Here is a 24,561-nt window from a genome sequence, read left to right as displayed (position 1 = left end):
TCAACAAAGAGCAAAGCCCATACCGCATACTCAGCTTCAAAAGGCCCCGAAATGACAATGTAAAACAATGCAAACGAGAAAACTAGCGGCCTTATTTATGTACAAAACATGAACGAAAAACAAATATGTAACACATAAACAAACGACAACCACTGAATTACAGGCTCCTTACTTAAATAAATGTTCATAACATACTAAATGTATGTTCATATTGAAATTGATAGAAAACCAAAAATTGGGAACTTTGGAAATAAAGGTGGAGGGTAAAAAAAACATTTTCCTGTCCCCAATAACCTATGACTTATGATACTTTTGCTGAAATTCTCCAGTCATTCTGTATTTAACAAAATTCTTCCAACAACACTTTACATACTGATACTTTAAACTACGCTCTGAATGCCCGCGATTTCGCGGGTGTGTTCTAGTAATAATAATAATAATAATAATAATAATAATAATAATAATAATAATAATAATAATAATAATTTTTTTTTATTTAAGGTAACACATTTTACAATAAAATGTTAATCTTCCATGAGGCCTTCAAAAACTATTCATACAAAGAGAAAAGAAAAAAGAAAAACAAAATAGAATACATTATAAAAAACTCAAATCTTTTTATCATATAGATAAAGCATAGACCAATCAACTAGCATTAACACTATTATATTACCTGTTCCATTTTCTCGTAGATCTTTTTGTCCATCCAGTGTATTGCCATATGCCACAGAGAGATCAAGGAAAGATGTTCTCTGGTTTATTTGATTTCTTGGCCCTAACAACAATGCGTAAACTCAGTAAGATTTCTTTTAGATATACATTTTGTAAGTTATTAATTAAGACTTGTATAGCTTAAAGTTTGACTGAAAAGCAAGTTTGAATGTAAAACTAGAAAATGAGGAATATATATGACAGAAGTAATCTTAAAAACTTAGTAATCTTATTACTAAAAGTTATTCTCTCATGAAAGTCGTAAGTAATTACTGTAGAAACTATTGGAATGTCGAAATGTAGTTCTGGTTACTTTTTCTATCACCAGGGTATCACCAGCCCAGAAGTCAGCACTTCTGTGTTGACTTGAGTTATCATTGATATGTTCATAATCATAAATTAACTGTTAACAAAACTTTGAATTTTTGAAAAAACTAAGGCTTTTCTACCTCATGAATAGATTACCTTAGCTGTATATGACAAAACTTTTAGGAATTTTTGGTCTCAATGCTCTTCAACTTCGTATATAATTTGTCCTTTAAAACATTTTTGATTCGAGCGTCACTGATGAGACTTTAGTAGACGAAACGCGCGTCTGGCATAAATATAAAATTTTAATCCTGATATCTATGCTGAGTTTATTTCTAAGTTTGTTCATAACTCCCACAAAAAGGGATATTTTAATATTCAGAATGTAAAATGTTTTGATAAATTAATTTCTAAATACTGTTTAAATCATGAAAAAAAAAACAATGCAATATTCTCTGTAAAAATGGGGACGAAAGTACCAGAGGGATAGTCAAACTCATAAATCGAAAATAAACTGACAACGCCATGGCTGAAAATGAAAAAGACAGACAGACATTAGTACATATGACACAACATAGAAAACTAAAGAATAAGCAACAGGAAACCCACCAAAAGCTAGGGGTGATCTCACGTACTCTGGAAGGATAAGCAGATCCTGCTCCACATGTGGCACCCGTCGTCTTGCTTATGTGATAACAAATCCGGTAAACAGTCTAATTCGGTAGGTCACATTCATGAAAGGGAAGGGGATTGTAGTTACGACGTAAGGAACATATCAGATATCATTTGTGAAACGGTTATTCCATAACGGTCAACCAACTCATGATGGCGTCCGTAAAATTTACGAATGGGTGATTTCAACTTCACCATTTGGAACTCTTGGTTTAATATCTTCCTTGTGAGCAGCAACCCTCTATCAAGAAAATCATGATAGGAAATGCGAGCACGAGAATATCATATCAATTTGGAGATATATACCCCGTATGCAGGTGCTGCTGGAATGTTGCTACTTAGAAATGGAAAGTTCACAATTTGAAAGCTGAAATCATCTCTTTTGTCGTAAAGTTTTGTTTTCATTAGACCCTCATTGTCAATTTCTAGATGTAAGTCAAGATATGATGCCAACTTAACTGTATCTGTAGTATCCTTTATATCTAGTTCGATGGGATAGATGCGTTCCACATAGTCACCAAATTTTGAATTATTTATTGAAAGAACATCATCTATATAGCGGAAAGCAGAGTTAAAGGATATTGCTAACTTTTTATATTTCTTCCTAAGAAGTTCCTGCATGAAGTCAGCCTCATAATAAAGAAACAAGTCGGCAAAAAAGGTGCACAGTTTGTTCCCATTGGAATGCCGACAGTCTGTTGAAAAACACACCTCTGCACGTAACAAATATGTTGTCAATCAAAAAATCAAGCATCTTGATAATATCAGTTTTAGAGATTTTTTTGTTTGAATCAGAGTGATCCTTTACATAAGATAGACTTAGGAAACGTCCTAATCCTAAGATAGCTTTGAGAACACCACCCCAGGTAGATATGTATATTTCTTTTGTACTATGAAGTTCATACCTGGAATACATCCGGGTTCCACGCCAAAATCTGACCTCACAAACGGCATACATGTTGTTTTAAAATCGCCAGGAGGTGTACTGAAGGAAAAGCATTCGGGTCTACAAAAAGATTTTATTTGTAAATGTTACCACATAAAATAAATAAATAGATTTTTTTATCATGTCAAAAAAAGATTTCAACTAAACTAATATTTATAACTATCCCATTGAAAAATTAATTTGAAATGTGTTATTAGAATGTTACATAAAATTTGGATTCTCTTCTGTATGTGGCCTCTTAATTATTTCTTTTGTGAAGAATATGCCTTGTATAATTACATTACACTGAGTGTTACATAAAATAGTTCAACGAAAACTGCGTAAATTTTTAAAATACAAAGTTACCCAGCCGTTGGCTGCTCGTTAGATCATGGATGAATTTCAAAGTTAAGACATTACACAGCATCGAATTTATGTGATTTCTTCAATAATATACAAAACAATTTTCAACAGGAAACCTTTTTCTGTCAAAGCTTATATTTTTTTTAGAATGTCTGGTGTTTAAATTTGACACCGAAACAAATATGACGTCATATTGGTATTTACTACAGAAATGATCAACGATTATCAGAGATTTGACCACAAAGTAAAAAAGGTGCAGAATACGCGTTATGAAACCTATAATTCATTCCACTTCCAATAAGTGAATTATGAATGTAAAGTATGAAGTCCTTTGTTTTCACATCTAAGATGTTAAATGGTAGAGTAAGTTCTGCCATTCAAGACTTATAGCTGTACATTGACAATGTCCAGAGATTTCAGAGCATGCAAAACATGAATATCTTATCTGTATTTCAAACAGATTGGCATAAAAAATAAAATCACAAAAAAACTGAATTCCGAGGAAAATTCAAACAGAAAGTTCATAATTTAAATGGCAAAATCAAAAGATAAAACACACCAAACGAATTGACAAAAACTGACATATTTCTGACAGGTATTTTCCTATGTAGAAAATTGTGGATTGAACTTGGTTTTATAGCGCTCAACCTCTGACTTGTATGACAGTCGCATCAAATTCCATTTTATTGTCAACGGTGCGTAAACAAAACAGACATTATAGGTAAAGTTGTCAAATAATGGGTACAGCAGTCATGATCTTGTTACAATCTCAATAGAACAAAAAAAAAAAAAAAAAACAAAAAAAAAACAAAAACAAATATTTATCAAAGAAGCACAAAAAGCATATACCAAAGTTAACAACCACCTTCATTGTTTACTTAGTGTATTTTATTTAAGTATGATAAATTCAACCCATAAAGGATTGAAAATTGTTAAGTCCGGTTACAATGTATGTTACCGAATGGCTAGATCAACATCAACTCTGGTGTATACATGTAACCTTCGCGTTAGCAGTATGTACGATTTTAGCAAAAATATTTATAAGAATACAGTGAATTTTCTTTATAGGTTCTTTTAGTGTAAATCCTGAAGTTTCGTTCGCCATTTTCAGCTCTTTATCAAAGAAGTCGAATTTGTATTGGTCAATACTCATTTAAAACTCGTCCAATATTCTTATAACCCTTGCATAACCTCAGAAATGTAAAGGCGTACTCTATTGATCAAGATTTTTTTTTACCAAAAATAAAATGTAACAATATGCAACAATAATAATATTGATATCTTTATTTAGAGTGAGTAACTCATTTGGGTTACACCAACTTTCAATAATGAAAGGCGAAAGATACCAGAGGAACATTCACACTCACAAGTAAAAAAACACCTCAAAAATCAACTGACAAAAAATAGTACACAAAACACAACATAGAAGCAACACGAACCCCACAAGAATACCTTGTGGTGATCTCATATTGCATTGGAAGGGTATATCTGTTCCACATGTGGTAGTCGTTGTGCTGCTCGTGTAATACGTTCAATTCGGTTAAAAAAAATGAAATCGATTTTTTTCTAATTTAATCAATAATGACCAGACAGGATTTATACCAGGTTAACTTATTGCTGAAAATACTAGATTGATATATGATATACTTCACTCAATGAAGACAAATGATATCCCTTTTATTCACCCTCTCATGGATTTTGAAAAAAAAAATCGAGTTTATCTCATTGATTTTCAAAGAACAGGGGTGGTGTTCTCGAAAGTATCCCAAGATTTGTCCTTAGTCATAGATAAGACCAAATTTAGGATAGACTTAGGATTGACTTAGGACACTCTTTAGTTGTGTCTCGAAGCTATCTCAGACGCATCTAATGTTAGGACGTCCTAAACATATCCTATGTGCGAAATTTTAAATAGTCAAAGTAATAGATTGATAAAACATGTATTAAAGATGAAATCGATTAATAAAATTGTTTACGAAATTTTATAATTACTTGTATTTAATCAAATGCATGATTTACAATGAAAAATATGAAATACTATTAAAAAGGAATGTGATTTAAACTGGAAAACTATTTGTTTTGAAATGAGAATATTGAATTCGTAGTGTCATCGTATCGTAAAACACGAAGTTCAAAGTTTAAAATCATGCACAATTTTATACAAGTTAAAAACCGATGATGTGTTTCATTCCATGTTCATCTTCATGTAAATAAATTAGAAAAAAACATGCAAAAAGTTAGGATAAAGATATGATGATCTTAAGACACCTAATTAGGCGACCTAACGTTAGGACGAAATATGTGATATATTCTAAGTTAAGATAGCTTCGAGAACACGACTTAGGACAAAGACTGGTCATAAGATTGTCTTAGAACATGTTCTCATCCTAAGATAGCTTCGAGAACACCACCCCAGGTTCTTAATGTTTCAAAAGAAATAATGAATCCACTGTAATACAGAACACATAACTTTTGCATTTGATTATAATTCTAAAGATACACCAAGGATATCCTTTATTACCTTACATTATTAGTCGTTGCGTATTAATATAATAGCTGATTTTTTAAATATCATATTTTAGAATGTCGCACTCCTGCTGGAATCCCTAGCTCCAACGAATAAAAACTTTTACAAGTAAACTTTTAAAACAGAAATTATCATATAATATTCATAAAATGGCTTGTAGTTTTGCCAGTACACACATTACAAATTAAAAATAAAAAAAAACTTATTTGTTTATATGGTTTAAGAATTTCTTTGGCATCGCTCGTTATTTGAGTGTACAAACTCATACTCTTGCATGCGTTCTGGTCTAACAGATGTAAAAATTAATTTGTGTTTTACCACTTTTAATAATACATTCATTAGATTCTAGAAATCTTGAAAATGACTCTAAATATATTGTTGCATTGATATCTTCAAAGGGGAATAATAATTCAATATTTTCGTAGTAACTATATATCTCTTTTACTCATACATGAAAAAAAAAAGAATCTAATACATTGCATGTATACAGCTGGACTTCGAAGTTTGAAATCAGTTTGTTGGAAATGTCTGATAAATAATCATGAAATTACCTGATGACAGGGGTATTACCATTGCAGCAGTCGATATCCTGGTCATCATCTACAAAAAAGAATCGAATTAATAAATGCGTTATCGGATAATATAAATATAAATGTTAAGACATCACCATTGTTTGCTTTTCAGTTAGCACCAGTATGATATCCGACATATGTATCCATAAGAAACTCATGGGAATATTTGATTCCAAACTCCGAAGTCCTGATTCGTAATTTGATGGTTGAAAGAAACCACGGTAGGAAACAGTCAATGGTTCAATGGTTTTGTCATGGTCCAAAAGTAAAAGTAAACAAGTTAGTATGGCTAAATGATCAGCAGATTATATAAAGTGTATAAACAAAGCATAAAAGCCAATATATATAGAATTAAGGACTTTTTGTTTTTGATACTAACTTTATCACAGTATAATATCAGGTGAGCCCGAATAATTTCTTTATTTTTCACAAAGCATCAGCAAAGTGACTGATAGTCAGAAATAAGAATGATACGATATGGAGCAGATTTTTCGTCGATCATCATTTTGAGTTAAACAAGTTATAATTTTATTTCTGCTTAGTTTAGTGGATAAGATTACATTTATTTTGTCATTATTCGCTCAGTGTTCATCATGAAAACGATCACATTGATTTAAAATAATTTTAAGAAAGCACTGTGAGGAGACATTTATACATCTGCAACAAGCTCATTTCCTGTTGACTTCATAATTATTTCAAACATTTTAATAGACGTCACTATATAATTCACAGCGCTGAAGTACGTCCATTATTCATAGTTCATTATTCATTATTCAATAATGAATAATGAAATAGTTCACTATTCACTATTCAATATTGAAAAATGAATAATGAATAATGAAATGGTTTATGTTTCATTATTCAAATTGAAGCGGTGAATAGTGAAAAAAATATAAAAAAAATTGACTGTGACACTATAGCTATATTTTGATTCGAAATGACCATAAGACGGTTTACGGAGGACCTAAATGCCACAATATGCATAAAAATGAGGAAATATAAAAAAGAAGATGTGGTATGATTGCCAATGAGACAAATATCCAGAAAGACCACAATGACACAGACATCAAGAACTATAGCTCACCGTACAGCCTTCAACAATGAGCAAAGCCCATACCGCATAGTCAGCTATTAAAGATTCCGCAACGATTATTAGAAGACCTAAATGCCAAAATACACCCGGAAAAAAAAAAGAAATAGCCAATTTTGAATAATGAAATGGATATTTTGAATAATGGAATGGAGTGCGGCGACCCTTTAGCCCCTATTATGGATAAACCTTATACCTCATTCGAAAGCTGATTACAAGACGAACAAAATGTATATAGTCAATATGTTCCGCAACGAATATTAGAAGACCTAAATGCCAAAATACGCGTGAAAATTAAGAAATAGCCAATTTTGAATCATGAAATGGATATTTTGAATAATGGAATGGACTGCGGCGACCTTTTAGCCCCTAGCTGTATATCATAATCATTCTCATTTCTGAGACATATTTATGAGCTGAAGACCAGTGCCAAAATTTCCTCACTGCATTGAAGACCCATAGGTGACCTTCGGTCGTTGTCTGCTCTTTGGTTGTCACTTGTGTTGTTGTCTCTTTGACAAATTCCCAGTTTCTACTTCCCATTTTATAACATGTATGCAGATTTTTCGTAAATTACAATAATCAATCACGCAATTCTGTCCATTATTTATTTGTTATTGAAAATAAGCAAAAATAAATGCACACAAAATTTAACATTGTTAATAAAGGCTTTTTTAAAAATTCAAAACAGTTGCCTACACCGTTAATTTCCTTGTTTGATTTATTTCATATTTTTAAAGCCTTAATAGCTAGCTAGATTGTATGCCTGGATGGATCCAGCCATTTTATAAAGGGGGTTCCCTGTTCCCAACCCAAGATTTAGGAGGGGTGGTTCCAACTATATGTTCCCATTCAAATGCATTGAGTGTCAAAAAAAGGAGGGGTTCCAAGTTGAACTTCAAACCCCTAGAATCCTCCCCCTGTGATCTGTAATTTTTTTCACTTAACCACTGGGGATCTCAACCATTTAAAAGTTTTTCAAACATGTGAGGGTGGGGTTGACCCCCCCATGGAATCTCCCTATATTTCATTTGATGTGTTTTATTGTTCCATACAAGAATATATATGGTTTAGGGGTGGGGATCTTGACCGTTTACAAGATAATAGCACATTCTCAAATTGAACGGGACAGGGTGACCCCCAGGGACTTCCTTTTAATTTTAATTGATTTATTTTATCGTCCCATTCAGGAATATATATGGTTTAGGGGTGGGGATCTGGACCGTTTACAAGATATTAGCACATTCTCAAATTGAATGGGGATGGGTGACCCCCAGGGACTTCCTTTTAATTTTAATTGATTTGTTTTATAGTCCCATTCAAGAATATATATTGTTTAGGGGTGGGGATCTAAACCGTTTACAAGATAATAGCACATTTTTAAATTGAATGGGGTGGGGTGACCCCCCAGGGACTTCCCTTTAATTTTAATTGATTCATTTTATTGTCCCATTCAAGAATATATATATATGGTTTAGGGGTGGGGATCTAAACCGTTTACAAGATAATAGCATATTCTCAAATTGAAGGGGGTGGGGATTACCCCGAGGGACTCACCCTCCCTTCTTTCTTCCCCCCAAAATACCTGATCACCCCCCCCCCCCCCGCTTTTTCCTCATTTCAATCACCCTGATATGATCTGATAGTTTATCACTTACATTACTTACAATAGGAATTGGTTTAAATTCCCCAATTAATTCTAGTCGGTCAAATATATTCATGAATAAATTGATTTAAATTTCATTTTTGATAAAGTTTTCTATGGTTAATAGAAATTGATAGTTACTAATTTGGGAAGCTTTCAAATTCATAGCATGCCGGTGGCTGTGTTCAAAGTGCTCGGTTTTTTTTTATCACCCTCGTTGTTTGCGGACTAACGATTTAGGCCTGTGGTGGATAATAGTGTGCGTGCATTAATTTTCTTTACCTTCTTAATTAATATTTGCAAATACTGACGGCAAGTGTTGTAATGTATCACTGTCTTATTTGAGACCAACGTGCTATTTACATGTGCGATCGAAAATGCAGGGGAAGGAAACTTGTCAATTGTGTTTATTTTTAATCCAAAATAAAATAAGCCGCCGTAAAATTAATCTTGGGTAAATTCCTCAAATTGATGCAAGAGGCTTCTTTTTTTTAAGCTATATTTTTAATGACTTACACTTTTTACCATTATTCTCTTTCTTTCATTATTCTTTATTTCTTTTTTTTTCTTTGCCCGTTATTCTCTATACCCTCTTATGGTGGACTTTCGGTGGTTTATTTTTTTAGTTCTGTGATAAGTCAATATTTCATGCAGGTTCATGAAATAATGGTTTTATGCATATCAGCCAAGATTGTGCGTGGAATTTTAATAAACAATTCAACACCACATGTTATGTGAATTTGATTAAAATCGATGAACATGAATTTGACAGCTAGTGACCCTTTTACAGGTAAAATTCAATTAACAAATTCTGACCTACTGGCATTCAACACCAAATTACCTACTTGCTGTATATTGATAAATGTGATTGTATGTCAATACCTCAACATCGTGAATACGCCATGTGAGGTGTTGGTTATGTGTGCTACGGGGTCACTGGATGCGCCTTCAAAACAGAAAAAAAAACAATAAAAAAGTGTGGAATTTTGTTGTTGAAAATTATTTAAGTTGTAAATTCCTGAAAAATGTACTTAATTCCGTTCAACTGCTAACATGTAAGTTCGATACGAAAATAGGATAAAAAGCATCCGAAAAATTTGTGATCACTAATTGAAGAGCAATGGGTAAAAAAAAAACTGAAGAAGAAAAGTAAAAAGTAAAAGAAAGTCGTTGAATTAATTATTTTACAATTGTTTAAATATATGAGAGAATGTTTTAGGCAAATTGTCTTTATTTACAAATAAATGTATTTAAGTTCAGGAAATGATTTATTCTTCTGCCGGCTTCAAATATTTTTTTATCAATAACACAAGGAGACATTTTTTACTTTTGACAGCATGAACCGCGGTTAATTAGCAAACACACAAAATCGTTTACAAATAAATTTTATAGAAGGAAAAAAAGGGGGGTATTACGCTCACATACTTCTAAAAAGATTTGCATATGAAAGCTGTCTAAAGATAATTTTAAATTATTTCAGGAGTTTTGAAAAAAGAATATATATATATATATATATATATATATATATATACCGTTTAATTTTCGACGTCTATACTGTTACAAAAAAAGGTGATTCTTTTTAAAGATTTGGTACTTCAGTTTCGACTCAAAATTTCTTTTTGAATTGTTAGATGGCAAACTATTTAGGATAAGATTGTATCTGTTCTTTAAGTATTTATGGTGATATTGGCGACGAGTTTCATTATATTATAGCAAGGGCTTGTACAAATTTTTGATTAAAGAATTTCAGCAATATAAATAGACGAAAGTAGGCAAACAATTATTAAGATCTCCAAGCGAGCCAAATTGTACATAGAAAAAGATCTATATTTCTAAACGTTTTTAAATGATATAACTTGAATAGAAAATTTCCCAACTATGTGAAGATTTTTTATATTTCTAAACGTCTTCGATTATTACATACCAAAGAAAAATTTATTTAGCATATTCATATAATTTTATATTTTTTTCCAAGTAAACTTTTTTTTGTAAAGTTTACTTCTATGTGTTTATAACCATCAACACTTCCAGAGACACATTCTTTGCCATCACCAATCAGTCCTAATCATTAAAGATCAATTGACAAAATTCAAATGATGATTGGTATTGAAAATGATCATCGGTCATCCGTGACGTATTCTAAAATCCTAAATAACGGCGCATGTCGATAGATAGATAGTTTATTAATTATCGTCTCGCCATTTAAATTTCACCAAGGGGTTGAAGCAATGAAGGACTTTATAAAACCTGAGACATATAATACAATTGTATTATATGTCTCTGATAAAACCAAGGATGGGTATAGTTACTATACAAATCCTTGATAAAACTATGTACATGTACTTATTGATATTTCTATAACAAATTATACAAACGTTTAGTGTAAAAATCATCGATTTATAAATGTCTCTTTTTGCCTAAAATATATTTGCAGGTTTTGGCATTTTTGTAAATAACATTAATACTTTGGCATCCTAATGCAAAACACAGGTGACAGCCGATTCAAACTTAAATAACTTCTTTAAAGTTGGTTTTATTTTATCAGAGACATATATAATACATGTACTATATGTCTCAATACATGTATTTATTTCTCAAATTTTATCAAAACAAAAATTACAAGATTATGAAATAAGTTATGAATCGAATGAATACCCTCAACACTAAAATACATGTCCTAAGTGACTGTTTATGTCTTGCGTGCACCGAGGAGATCCTTAACGGTTTTTAGACGTACCATTATTATTTATGCATATATTTGAAGCATTTTGTACATAATAGGTATTTATATGTGTGTATCAGAAAAAATAACTTCCCAATTAGCAGAGGCTGATTTAGGTTTTTTTCCAGCCCCACCCCCCACACACTAATCTTGGAAAATGGGAGATTATATAGGGAATCACTGAAGCATGACTGGCAAGGACCCCCTCTTAGGCAGTCAATGGGTCCCCACTTATGAAAATTTCTGGATCAACCACTGCTTATAGTTATCTAAGGTCCTAGTGTGAAATATAACCAATAGGAATTGGTCTTTTTAAACACTTTTACATAGGCCTACATGTATACGTTTTGTCAAGGGTTGGTTCATTACCGACCGTGCAAGGGCTGTATAGCCAGTCAAGGTCGTTAAAAACTTCCATTTGTTGGTTCATGCAATATTGAAATTAGGATTACTCAATGCGCAGTTACTAGTTACTGAAGTTGATATTTGCTACTTTTCTTCTTTATTTCATATAATTGATTTTTTTAAAATTTTTTCTTCGAAAAATTTGTGGTGTTGAAATAGGGAATAGACACAGATACCTAAGCACATTTAACAAAAGAAATTTTGTGTAATGTCATCAATCTGTATTACACGTAGACAGGATGTTCACTAGAAACTTTACGTCATACACACCGGAGAGTACACGCACTGTCGTAATGGAAAATTGCTGTATGTTTTATAATTACCTGTAATCAGCTTTGCAACAAATCAGTTGACTGACCATGTCATTACAGTTCAAACAGATTTTCCTCAAATCAAAATGGAATATATATATATGTATTTATTTCGACTCGTATATATATATATTCATTTTTATATCTTTAAAATTTAAAACTTAAAAAAAAAGTACACTTTGACAAAATTATGAAATATAACGAATTGAACAATTTAAAATAGTATTTTAACAAAGTTCAAGATATATAATTTTACAACGATCCTAAAAATATCCAAACAAACGATAAATCTAACGATATGAACCTACGCAGTTTTATATTATAAGACTGACACACACCAGTTTGCTAACTCAGTGTGCTGGGCCAGGGTGCTGGGTGAAATGTTGGAACTTGATATACATGTAGCATTAAGTTATAGTTCTGTTAAGATTTGATTGCCTTTTTACAGGGAATTTCTATTCTTACTGTTAACAGTTAGTATATAGTATATAATATACTGTTCCTGGCTTAGAATGATTCTCTGCTCAGCAACTGGTGCGTAATTAGCATTTTATTCACGTGATTTTATTCAAATATCTTGTAGCAGTAAAAAAACACAAATTAATGTATATATATAATTTCAAATAGCTTTATTCAGCTTTAAATAATTACAGCGAAAAACAGCGAACACGGGAAAATGAAATGTTTTTAGTAGCTTAAATCTTCCGGTGAGTGTGATCAAATAAAGAGGTTCTCCGATCTTCTCCGTAATACTTGGAAAATCTTATCTGATTCAGGATCAATTCATCGGTTACACTCCCCTATCACCAGTGATTCTTTGTTTTTAGCTGACATTCTGAAAAAAGGTGTGTAAGCATATGATAATAAACCAGTTAAAAAGCAATATCTGTATATATAACTTTAAAAGACACAACAAAACCAAAAAGTACATATAATAACAAACATACACATAATGTGCTGTACATAGTTGTAAAGAAACAAAAACAAAAAAATTATCCACAAAATTACCCTCATATATACTCTAATATCATTAGAGGTGTTCCTGTCTATAGGAAGCTTATACAAAGAAGAAGAAGTAAGTGTTGACTCGCAATTTGCATGATTAATAACAGATATCGACTCGTTACCCGGACTACTGCAAAAAACAATTATTCAGTTCACTGATATAGATGGAAGGTAAACGGACAGAAAGTCGCAGGACAAAAAGTCACAAATTTGATAGGACAAAAAGTCACAAACAAATTGTTGACAATTGGTTTGAATATATATGAAAAAGATCTTGAAATATTTTCTTTTTATTACATATTCATTTTTAATTTAAGGAAATTGCTCATAGAGCTTGATAAACACGATAAATGGAAATGTATTAGATTTTAATCCTGCAAAGGATATATTTATGGGTCATATTTATTGGCAAATTGAAGCCATTTAAGTACCAAGCCACTTTGAAATTTTGTTTTCATAACAATTATTTTATTATTATTGATATTTATTGAATAAATTTTAATTACTAAGTTGCTTCTTATATAAAACTTCAAGAAAAATACAAAAAAAAGTGTTTTCTTGTTCAAAGAAAAATAATCTCTAAACTGAATTGTGACTTTTTGTCTGTGACTTGTTGACTGTGACTTTCTGTCCTACATTCAGATTGAATAGGGGTTTGGTTGACCCCGTCTCCCTCTATCTGAGACTACTATCTCAGTGATGAACTTAATGTTTTATGTATTGTGCTTGTCATATATGTATGTTGGATAAAAGCTCTAGAGCTTATGTTGTATTGTATGTATAACCAACTTTAAATAAATCTTTTTTTGTTATAGCCCATAACAACTATCAAGTAAGATTTAGGTTTTTGTTTTTTTTGGCCAGTTTCTCTATTTTATTATTTTCAAATTAGCAAAAGGTCAACTAAGTGCATATGTCTGACTGAGAAGTTTCATCTTACTTTATTTTCATAGTACATAGGACAATATAAAAAAAGAAGATGGGGTATGATTGGACAACTCCCCATGAGAGACCAAATGAAACAGAAATTAACAACTCAAGGTCACCCTACAGCCTTAACAATGAACAAATATAAAAAAGAAGATGTGGTATGATTGCCAATGAGACAACTGTCCACAAGAGACCAAAATGACTCAGACATTAACAACTAAACGTCGCCGTACGGCCTTCAACAATAAGCAAAGCCCATACCGCATAGTCAGCTATAAAAGGCCCCGATAAGACAATGTAACACAACTCAAAACGAGAAAACTAATGGCCTTATTTATTTAAATAAATGAACGAAAAACAAATATGTAACACATAAACAAACGACAACCACTGAATTACAGGCTCCTGACTTGGGACAGGCACATACATAAATAATGTGGAGGGGTTAAACATGTTAGCGGGATCCCAACCCTCCCCCTAACCTGCGACAGTGGTATAACAGTACAACATAAGAATAAACTATAAAAATCAGTTGAAAAAGGCTTAACTCATCAGATGGACAAAAATACAAGTGGACGTGGCCGGGTACTTGTACATCCCTACACACAAAGACACAATGAACAGATCTGAGAGTACTCCCAGTTATACGGCATAGTCAGCTATAAAAGGTCCAGAAATGACAAAGAAAACAATTCAAACCAGAAAACTAACAACCTAATTTATGTACAAAAAATGGAAAAACAGTTAAATTTTACACATAAACAAAGGACAATCACTTAATTATAGGCTCCTGACTTGGAACAGGCACATATATTATGAATGTGACAGGGTATAAGGAACTATGAAAATGTTTAGCTTTTGTGGTTTGGTTTATTTTCCAGATACTGTAAGCAATAAGGTCACTTTATTTAGTGAACAGAATGATTGTAAGATGCACATGTCTGTCTGTCATATTTTATATGACCGTGACCTCATTTTCATTGGTCAATGAAACACTGCATTGTTTATCATAATTATGCTTAAAGTTACAGGTAGATTATATTTGTAGGATATGTAACAATTGTAAGGTGTGCATGTCTCTCTGGCAGATTCATAAAACCATGACCGCATTTTATGGTTCTTTGGTCAATGCTAAGTTTTCTTGGTTTTGTCATTTTATCAGATATTATAAGCATAGGTCTACTTGTTGTACGAAATGAATGCAAGGTGTCATATAAAAAAAGAAGATATCTGTTTGCCAAGGTTAATTTTACTAAGACCTCATTTTCATAAAACAATGATAATATTAAACAGCAAGAATGAGAATCAAGTCAAAGTTGTATACAAATGAGGCAAAATTTTCAGTTGCCTACTTTTTATGTATTAGTAGTTATTTTTGTCATTAAATGATATTGTTTACCCTTTTATGTGTAGGGCAAGAATATTAAAGATATAAAAGGGAAACTATAAACAGAAGAAATTATCAACAAAAATAGATTTACAAAGGTCAACAAAGCCTAAATGGTAAGTCCACTGTTGAAAAAAGTTTTAGCCCTTGAGTAATGATTAAATATTTACTAAAATAAGATGTGGTACGATAAATGAGAAAACTATCCATCAGAGTTCAATTAAGTGGATGTAAGCATTGTAATTACTTCTTAGAGGCCAATGATGACCTGTTAGTAATGAAAAAACTCATACCCTATACATGATATAGTAATCTATAAAAGACAACGCTAACAAAATTTGAAACAAAGCATCAATTCAAACTTCAAATATACCAGACTAATTTATAAAAAAACAAAATATTATGAAAAACAAAAATGACAGATATGAACCAACATCAACCACTGAACTATGTACAAGCTCCTGATATTGGACAGGCATAATATGGCTGGGTTGATATAAAGATAAGAAGCAGTCTGATTTCAAATAAGACTTTTCTCCAATAGAGATCAAATGACATTTAACAATGTTTAAGGAGGCTATAAAAATTTCAGAAAAATATTAAATATTTTTTTTTCATAACTAATTTTATTTATAACTTTATTAGTTTTTTACTTTTTCATATGGTACAGAAATCATTCTAAAAAATCAATTCGTTTTGGCCCCAGACAACTTTTAAAATGTATATATATCATTGAAAAAGCTCCAAATTATCTCCCTTTGGTGCAGAAATGCCATTTTTTGGCATGAGAATTGTAATATCTTTTTTAGCTCATCAGTGACCTATTTTTTTTTATTATCATTTTCAACTAACTTTACTTAAATTAAACTATTGTAAAATTTAAGCGATTTCTGTAATAAAGTTCTTTTTTCATTTCAAAATTACCTCTATTTCTCCTATTAGTTCAACAGAAAAAAAGGTACCTTTACAAAAATGTATATATATGCTTCTTTCAAAGGCGGATTGTGAGTGTGAATGAATGGTGTCCCCATTTGTAGCTCACCTCTCCCAAAGGGACAAGTGAGCTTATGCCATCACTTGGCGTCCGTCGTCGTCCGTCGTCTGTCGTCGTAAACTATTTCAAGAATCTTCTCCTCTGAAACTACTGGGCCAAATACTTTCAAACTTTAACTGAATGTTCCTTAGGGTATATAATTTATAAACTGTATCTGAAGTTTTGATCTATCAACAAACATGGTCGCCATTGCTAAAAATAGAACATAGGGGTCAAATGCAGTTTTTGGCTTATAACTCAAAAACCAAAGCATTTAGAGCAAATCTGACAGGAGTAATATTGTTTATCAGGTCAAGATCTATCTGCCCTGAAATTTTCAGATGAATCAGACAACCCGTTGTTGGGTTGCTGCCCCTGAATTGGTAATTTTAAGGAAATTTTGCTGTTTTTGGTTATTATCTTGAATATTATTATAGATAGAGATAAACTGTAAACAGGAATAATGTTCAGCAAAGTAAGATTTACAAATAAGTCAACATGACGGAAATGGTCAGTTGACCCCTTTAGGAGTTATTGCCCTTTATAGTCGATTTTTAACCATTTTTCGTAAATCTTAGTAATCTTTTACAAAAATCTTCTCCTCTGAAACTACTGGGCCAAATACTTCCAAACTTTAATTGAATGTTCCTTAGGGTATGTAGTTTGTAAATTGTATCCGAAGTTATGATCTATCAACAAACATGGTCGCCATTGCTAAAAATAGAACATAGGGGTCAAATGCAGTTTTTGGCTTATAACTCAAAAACCAAAGCATTTAGAGCAAATCTGACATGGGGTAATATTGTTTATTAGGTAAAGATCTATCTGCCCTGAAATTTTCAGATGAATCAGACAACCTGTTGGGTTGCTGCCCCTGAATGGGTAATTTTAAGGAAATTTTGCTGTTTTTGGTTATTATCTTGAATATTATTATAGATAGAGATAAACTGTAAACAGGAATAATGTTCAGCAAAGTAAGATTTACAAATAAGTCACATGACGGAAATGGTCAGTTGACCCCTTTAGGAGTTATTGCCCTTTATAGTCAATTTTTAACCATTATTCGTAAATCTTAGTAATCTTTTACAAAAATCTTCTTCTCTGAAACTACTGGGCCAAATACTTCCAAACTTTAACTGAATGTTCCTTAGGGTATCTAGTTTATAAATTGTATCCGAAGTTGTGATCTATCAACAAACATGGTTGCCATTGCTAAAAATAGAACATAGGGGTCAAATGCAGTTTTTGGCTTATAACTCAAAAACCAAAGCATTTAGAGCAAATCTGACATGGGATAATATTGTTTATCAGGTCAAGATCTATCTGCCCTGAAATTTTCAGATGAATCAGGCAACCTGTTGTTGGGTTACTGCCCCTGAATTGGTAATTTTAAAGAAATTTTGCTGTTTTTGGTTATTATCTTGAATATTATTATAGATAGAGATAAACTGTAAACAGCAATAATGTTCAGCAAAGTAAGATTTACAAATAAGTCAACCCGACGGAAATGGTCAGTTGACCTCTTTAGGAGTTATTGCCCTTTATAGTCAATTTTTAACCATTTTTCGTAAATCTTAGTAATCTTTTACAAAAATCTTCTCCTCTGAAACTACTGGGCCAAATACTTCCAAACTTTAACTGAATGTTCCTTAGGGTATCTAGTTTGTAAATTGTACCCGAAATTTATGATCTATCAACAAACATGGTCGCCATTGCTAAAAATAGAACATAGGGGTCAAATGCAGTTTTTGGCTTATAACTCAAAAACCAAAGCATTTAGAGCAAATCTGACGTGGGTTTTATTGTTTATCAGGTCAAGATCTATCTGCCCTGAAATTTTCAGATGAATCAGACAACCTGTTGTTGGGTTGCTGCCCCTGAATTGATAATTTTAAGGAAATTTTGCTGTTTTTGTTTATTATCTTGAATATAATTATAGATAGAAATAAACTGTAAACAGCAATAATGTTCAGCAAAGTAAGATCTTCAATTAAGTCAATTTGACCAAAATTGTCAATTGACCCCTTAAGGAGTTATTGCCCTTTAAAGACTTTTTTCACAATTTGTTCATCATGTTGACTTACTTTAAAAAATCTTCTCCTTTGAAACTGCTGTATCAATTTCAGCCAAACTTAGGCTAAATGAGTTTCAGAGTATCTAGTATAAATTTTATATTTTATTTCCTTGTATGTCAAGAAACATAGCTCCTATGGCTAAAATAGAACATAGGAGAAAATGATTATTTTTTTTGGCTTTTGAAGAAAATAGGACGATCCAAAAAACATTTAAATAAATTGAAAAGCCAAAATAATCATTGATGAGAGATTTAATCAACAGAATTAAGGTGAGCGATTCAGGCTCTTGAGAGCCTCTTGTTTTAATTTAATTTTTCTATTTTTCCAGAAAGTATAAGATAAAGTTCATTTATAGAAAAATATAGCATAACCCTATATTAAGAAAAAAAATTGATTGAAACCTGTGAGCCCCCTTAATTTAACAAAAATAGTTCACTGTACAGCCTTTGACAATGAGCAAACGCTATACCATGTATACCGGACAGTGGTTTTAATAACAGCACAACATTTGAACAAATTGTAAAAATTGTTGCAATGGGCTTAACTCAAAAGACTGCAACAAGGAACCAAACAATAACCAGTAATATGTAAATCATAGACACAAAGCACTGAAATAAGAGTACTAACAATAGATATTTAAATGAAAGTTTATTAAAATGTTCATAAACATGATGAAATAGTCATTTTATTGCTTTATTTCTCTTCAATTATAATTTTTGAGTTTTGTGTATTTGTAGGTCAGACATCTTGGTTTTCATGGTCATCATTCAACAGATCAATACTGAACAGAAAACTTGGAAGATGATATTTTTCTCAACAGTGCGACTTTTTTTGATTAATTTGAAATGGAATGTTTTTTTTCTACATTTAATAGAAAAAGGAAATTTCAACATAATGACTATAAACAAAAAGGAGTCATATCATCACGATCATAGATGCTCCAGAACTTGATCATGTAAATGCAACAATGTAATTATCAATTGAAAGAAGGAACGAATGAAAAAAATATTAGTATGTTGTTTTCCAAATAAACCTGCTTTGTCTTCTCATTTGAATCGCTCCATCCAATAAAGATGTACTGAGGAGGATCTTTGAAGAACAGATTGAAAAATGTTTTGTCTAAGAATTGCAGGAATATTCTAGTGGATGAAATAATTTATTGACTTGACTCTTATATAGTGGACTGAATAATTGTACATAGCAAGCAGCGAAAAAGAAAACTAAAACTTTAACACAAAAAGTGTTTAAATTATAAATTTGCAAATATAAGCATAATATTATGTACACCACAAAGGTATATAATTCAAATTGTTTGCATATTCATGTATTGCAATGAAACTATAACAAAGAAAACCTTACTTCATGAAAAGAGTAAATTATTCAGTCAGAATATGAAATATTTTTTTCAGTTCTATTTTTCATAATAAAATAAACAAGACAAAGATTTCAAAACAATATTTTTTCATTTATTTAAACATGTCATCATTTTGTTTCAGTGAAAGAACTTTACTCTTTGACCTTAAATTTTATTATACATTCCAAAATCAGAATTATAATCTTTATTGTCATATTAACAATTAAAAAACATGTTTGTGACAAAATGAAAAAAAAATTATATATAATAAAATATAAAAAAACTTGTATACATTTAAAACTTTTTACTACCAAACAGCATTCATTGCAACATACACATACTGTATATTTATATCTATATATTTATAATTTGAATCCCATAGGATTTTATTTTGTCCCATGGGATATTAAAAATCCCATGGGATAATAATAATCCCATGGGATTTTTTTTGTCCCATGGGACAACAAATATCCCATGGGACTACAATTATCCCATGGGACCAAAAAAAATCCCATGGGATTTAACCAAAATCCCATGGGATAATGGTAAATCCCATGGGATTTTGCCTTGTCCCATGGGATATTGAAAATCCCATGTTTTTATAAATCAAATAGCAAAATAAATATAATAGTAACAGTAGAAAACTAATGAAATTATTGAATCCCATGTAATTCCGCTCATTTTGGTTATATATATGACACTGTAGCTCTTATTTGAGGCGGCGGCGGATTTGCAAATGAGTGTTTTGCAAATTTAAAGTGTCCAGTGTTTTATGGTCATTTCGAATCAAAATATAGCTATAGTGTCACAGTAAATTATTTTTATATTTTTTTTCACTATTCACCGCTTCAATTTGAATAATGAAACATAAGCCATTTCATTATTCATTATTCCTTTTTCAATATTGAATAGTGAATAGTGAACTATTTCATTATTCATTATTGAATAATGAATAATGAACTATGAATAATGGACGTACAAGGGAAGTAACTATAAGATGTGATGATAAAGTTTGGTTTGATTCAAATTTGAGACTGGAAACGAGAAAACGGGACAGATTTCGCAAAATTTTTATGCGTTCACATAGTACATCTACTGAACATAAATATAAGCAACAAAGGAACAAAGTTAATAATTTAAAAAAGCAAGCTAAAAAGCATTTTTACGCGACTATAAACGAGAATTTGGATGAACTTAAAGTTGCAAACTGTAAACAGTATTGGAAGACCATCAATATGCTAATTAAAAACGACAGACCAACTCATGATATTCCTCCGCTAAGAGACCCGGATCATAACTTTAACCTTGCGTATGAAGGAACAGAAAAGTCAGAGATTTTAAATAAATATTTTTGTACTATTTCTAATATAAATGATGCTAATAAAGATTTACCGGAATTTGATGATCGCTGTCATGATTTTCCTTCGCAGATAATTGTTAGTGGACAAGATGTACTTGATATTATTTCCACGCTTGATCCAAATAAAGCGGTAGGACCAGATATTGTTAGCAACAGAATGTTACTTGCTGTTAGAAATGAAATTTCAAAACCATTATGTTTACTTTTTAATAAATCACTTCATGAGAGAGTATTTCCCGATCAATGGAAAATTGCATATGTTATTCCATTATTCAAAAGTGGTGACAAATCACTACCTTCTAACTACAGGCCTGTCTCCTTATTGTCATGTGTGAGTAAATTATTAGAAAAAATTGTTTTCAAAAATATTTTTAACCATTTACATAAAAATAAACTGTTGTATAAGTATCAATCTGGATTTATTCCAGGATATTCCACTACGCACCAATTAATTGAACTTTACAACAAAATTTTATTGGCGCTAAATGATAAGCTAGTTACTAGCATTACATTTGCTGATATAAGTAAAGCTTTTGATACGGTTTGGATTAAGGCTTTGCTATACAAACTTGAAAAATATGGTGTAAAAGGAGACTTGCTGTGTTGGTTAAAAAGCTACCTTCATGTATGTAGCCGATCTCAGAAAGTTGTCTTAAAAGATTCACTTTCAAAATTTGGAAAATTAAACGCCGGTGTGCCTCAGGATCGGTATTAGGACCGTTATTGTTTTTGATATATATAAACGATATAGCTGATGGTTTTTCTGGATTTGGGAGGCTTTTTGCAGATGACACTTCAATAGGTAATACTGCTCCTAACGAATCCATGTTAAGAAATTTAATCAGCACAGATCTTGTTTATTTAAATGCGTGGTCAAACAGATGGCTAGTGAAGTTTAACCCAAATAAAACAGATATTATGATATTCAGTATGAAAACTATACAAAGTAATTTTTCTTTTGATTTTGATGGCACTAAATTAGAGCCAGTTCATACGCATAAACATCTTGGTGTCATATTTAGTAGTGATTGTAAATGGAAAAAAACTTCGAAGCAGCTTAATGTTTTAAGAAAACTAAAATTTAGACTTAAGAGGGAATATTTGGAAAAAATTCATATGACTTTTATTCGGCCAATTTTGGAGTATTCGTCAGAAGTATGGGATAACTGTGGACAAACAAATTCTGATCGGTTGGAAAATATCCAAATCGAGGCTGCTCGAATAGTTACGGGATTAACAAGTTACGCTAGTCGGAACAGTATCTATTTAGAGACGGGATGGGAAAAATCAAGAGTCAGACGGGAGGTTAAAAAATTATCTATGTTTTATAAGATTATAAATAACCAAGCGTCAGATTATTTACACGATTTGGTTCCGGATTTTGTATCAGATATTTGTAATTATAATTTGCGTAACAGTCAAAATATTACTATTCCCGTAAATCGTTTATCAGCTTCTCAACAGTCTTATTTTCCGTCATTGATTGCACTGTTGAACTCTTTAGACTTAAGTATAAGACATATTCCTACATTTTCCTTTTTTAAATTAAACTTGCACAAACTATACTATAGAAATAATAAATCTCCGAGATTTGGTTCTTTAGGAGATCGTTTGTATTCTGTTTTAAACACAAGGCTGCGTAACAGATGTAGCGCACTGCGTGCTGACTTGTTCAAAGCAAATTTGATACAAAATGCAAATTGTTCATGTGGTTTTATTAATGAAAATGTTGAACACTATCTATTATATTGTATTAATTTTTCAGCTCAGAGAAATCTGATGTTTAACGAAATTAATGTCTTTAATGTAAATATTACTATCGATTTATTATTATTTGGTGATCATGCTTTAAGTACTGAAGAAAATGATAATATTTGTTTATCTGTTCAAAGGTATATAAAAAATACCAAACGTTTTTCTCTGCATTGACAACCTTAATTCTGTTTACAACACATGTGATTAAAGATATTTCTATATACATGTAATGACAATAATCGAATGATCTTGATGAATATTTACTGTTATGTTTTGTTATCAATAACGATTCAATGGATTTTTAACGAAAGAATATAAGAATACGTTTCAAATCTATACTTACCATTGTGCAGCTGACATCCCTTTCGTAAACTTGGATAATATATAAAGATCCCACGCTTTATTATGAGATAAACACACATATGGTACTTATTTAAATTATGTTCACAAGAACAAAATTTGCCCATAGGTAATTCCACTAACTATTCGGTGTGTTTGTGTCGTATTTATACTGTTAAAAGATGCACTCGATTAAAATCCATTGATTCGCTTCAAAAAGTTTCCTTTTGTTTTCATGTCTTTATTCTTAAATTAGTTAGTATGAAATATTTGATGTGTTCATTAATTAATGTGTATTATTTTGTTTTTGTTTTGGAGAAGACGTTGCTAAGTTGTAAAACTTGTGTCTGATCCTTTTGTCATTTTGAACAATAAAATATGTTTAAACTATACAAATTTTATTACACTACCCAGTACATGGCAATAGTTTTTATTGTACTTATATTGTACATCATCTCTGTAGTGTATGGTGACCCTGCTTACCTCTGAGAATTGGCGTTGAAACAAAATCATGGTCAATAAACTGTCCAAAGTGAGTTAAATCTATACTAAATCGTTTACTCCGTGGTGGTGACGTCCCTGTATTGAACAATGCGTTGGATATATCTCGGGGACTAGGAAGCGGGACTCCAGTTATACTTTTTCTTCGTGGTATCGAACCAAGGTTGAATTCTAAAAAATGGCATAGACAAATGTATGCGAAACCGATAACTATGATTTTAAACGAATAACACTATCAATTGCAATTTTCTTCTGCTGGACTATACTTCTTATGACTAAAACAAATTACTTTATCACATGACTGGATCCGCAATGATATCGTAATGAAATTATATTGATATTTGAGCCTTAAGAAGTGATCATGGAAAGAATGAATTTTCGTAATCATACTATCAATCTATTTCCTCTATTCTGAAATTTCGGAATGAAAAATAATATTTATTAGAAACATAGAACTATCACTATATCTAGTGTGTAACGGTATTCAAACCGTCGGACAGTTAGATTTTGAAATTTAAAAGGCGAATACATATTCTATATTATTTCTAAAATTTGTATTGTTTTTCAGGA

At 31.3% G+C, this 24,561-nt stretch overlaps 1 protein-coding gene and 1 long non-coding RNA gene across 2 annotated transcripts in view; one reads left to right on the top strand and one right to left on the bottom strand.

The window, feature by feature from the left end:
- Window positions 1–24,561, bottom strand: part of LOC143083327 (peroxidase-like protein) — a 36,803-nt gene that overhangs the window by 8,861 nt on the left and 3,381 nt on the right. Inside the window, exons 4-7 of the mRNA XM_076259589.1 lie at window positions 23,974–24,162; window positions 6,059–6,107; window positions 2,598–2,698; window positions 674–775 (exon numbers count right to left, since the gene is read on the bottom strand). Coding sequence (XP_076115704.1) covers window positions 674–775; window positions 2,598–2,698; window positions 6,059–6,107; window positions 23,974–24,162 — 441 coding nt within the window. The remainder of the gene's footprint in view (window positions 1–673; window positions 776–2,597; window positions 2,699–6,058; window positions 6,108–23,973; window positions 24,163–24,561) is intronic.
- Window positions 12,954–20,240, top strand: LOC143083329 (uncharacterized). Its single transcript, XR_012980641.1, has 3 exons — window positions 12,954–13,097; window positions 15,601–15,690; window positions 19,420–20,240. It is a non-coding gene; the product is annotated as an uncharacterized LOC143083329 (long non-coding RNA).

Source organism: Mytilus galloprovincialis, chromosome 7, assembly GCF_965363235.1.
Source record: "Mytilus galloprovincialis chromosome 7, xbMytGall1.hap1.1, whole genome shotgun sequence".
NCBI classification, from domain to species: Eukaryota; Metazoa; Mollusca; class Bivalvia; order Mytilida; family Mytilidae; genus Mytilus; species Mytilus galloprovincialis.
This window is presented reverse-complemented; position numbering and strand designations above follow the sequence as displayed.